Here is a 1592-nt window from a genome sequence, read left to right on the forward strand (position 1 = left end):
CCGAGGCCTTCCGTGCTTGCAACTGACAAACATCAAGGTAAATGCGAGAGTCAAAATTTGAATTCCTAGTCATCCCTTAATTCTTAGTCATAGTTAGACATGACAGTACACATCGTGCTCAAGACCTACATACTAGAATTTACCGGCGGCTAGTCATCAATTTCAATTTTCTAATCAAGATTCAATGTCGATCGTCCATCACCTGCACAGCCACACTTATTACGCGAGTTCCTCAACGCCGCATTATCTGTGCCGACAACGAATCAACTCAGGTGATGCCACAGATCAGGGATCATGTCCCACTCGGGACGGATCATCCAAATCTCCGGTACTAAGCATCCCCTACAACACCATGGAGCATCGAGCGAAAAACAAATTCATAATGATTTTGCGCAACCTATGGTGGGTGCTATCAATGCAGTATGACATTGGGTAGAGCAAGGTTTCTGATTTACAGAGACTAGGCTAGAATTGGGCATTGAAAGAACTAGTACCATTGACTTCAAGTAAAGCTAGTTGTCATAGGATCCAAAATATTAGTGTGACTACCAACATTTCTCACAAAAAAACGTGGTACATACACCATGTAATTCGTATTTAGTAGTGGTTTCCTCGGTTTCGTGTCACCTGGTTGCAAGAAGGACAATACCCATTGATGTTGGGTGCTGTCGTGAATGTTAGTAGGAAAGAACAGGAAGGTCGCAAGAGGTATCGTACAATACTGCTCGGGATAGCGAAGGCTGTAAAGCAAGGGCTAAGAGGAAGGATTTTATGGCGAGTCAATACAGACATACTATTGCCAACAGGTCTGCAAGCAAGCCGGCGGCTTGCAGCGTGCAGGATGGAAGAGACTGAATTTGCAGTTTTTCTCCTCACACCGGATCTAGGAAAGGCGTCAAAACATGAAAACAGACAAATAACACTGCATAGCATTTGTCGTACAATTTCTTCAGGCTAAGCTTACAATGATTAGTAAATTTTAAGACATCAAGATGTAAAGGCCATACAAGGTTGATAGTATGTCCGCAGCTGAGGTAGACATTTCTAACACTGTACAGGGTTAAGGAGCGTAGCGTATACCACAGCGCATAGTGGCTTACTGGCGACGACGGCACATGATGAATTAGTGGATGAAATGAAGATAATGTTGGAGTGCAAGGTCGAGAGACCACTGAGAAGATAGTGACTGTCATAGATGGTGCCCTTTTTATAAGCCAAGACAAATGTCGAGACCACATACAGTGTTGGCAGAAGAGCTAGGAGCATACCAAGTCCCGAGTTGTCTGAAGGCTGTTGAATCAGAAGAACATATCAACGGCGATTTTTTATTTGAACGTTTTTCTCATTCTGACTCATAGAAAATCATGGATAACAACATCTTCTCCCAAAGAGGAGCTGATTCTTGAAGAGGACAAGCGGGAATCTCGAACCAGAGCACTGGTATCATGGCCAGGGGCCTGTTCAGAGAACAGGAAACGAAATGGCAAGTTGTAACTACAAGCCTTGAGGCAATCAGCTGATCACTTTAGAGGGTGACCTTGGGAATGTATGGCACGTGTGGTTGAGTCGCATGAATTCATATTTTCCAGTCA

General features: G+C 43.8%; 1 protein-coding gene across 1 annotated transcript; it reads right to left on the minus strand.

Annotated features, from left to right (window-relative positions):
* Positions 1 to 610: 610 nt before the first annotated feature.
* On the minus strand, positions 611 to 1290 carry EV420DRAFT_1545295 (uncharacterized protein). The gene is made up of 6 exons (XM_060473264.1): positions 1101 to 1290; positions 1008 to 1050; positions 943 to 954; positions 795 to 883; positions 718 to 740; positions 611 to 665 (listed from the first exon to the last, which is right to left on the minus strand). The coding sequence occupies exons 1-6, from the start codon at positions 1264 to 1266 to the stop codon at positions 624 to 626; spliced, it is 375 nt and encodes a 124-aa protein (XP_060330209.1). The 5' UTR covers positions 1267 to 1290; the 3' UTR covers positions 611 to 623.
* Positions 1291 to 1592: the final 302 nt, after the last annotated feature.

Source organism: Desarmillaria tabescens (genome assembly GCF_030435595.1).
Source record: "Desarmillaria tabescens strain CCBAS 213 chromosome Unknown EV420scaffold_19, whole genome shotgun sequence".
In the NCBI taxonomy this organism is placed as follows: Eukaryota; Fungi; Basidiomycota; class Agaricomycetes; order Agaricales; family Physalacriaceae; genus Desarmillaria; species Desarmillaria tabescens.

Excerpts from the sequence above, each read along its gene's own strand:
- EV420DRAFT_1545295 (XM_060473264.1), bottom strand. The coding sequence starts at position 1,266 with ATGCTCCTAGCTCTTCTGCCAACACTGTATGTGGTCTCGACATTTGTC. Across the intron at positions 741-794 it reads TTGCAGACCTGTTGGCAATA|CCTTCGCTATCCCGAGCAGT; the intron begins GTATGTCTGTAT and ends CTTGCTTTACAG. Across the intron at positions 666-717 it reads TCGCTATCCCGAGCAGTATT|CACCCAACATCAATGGGTAT; the intron begins GTACGATACCTC and ends CATTCACGACAG.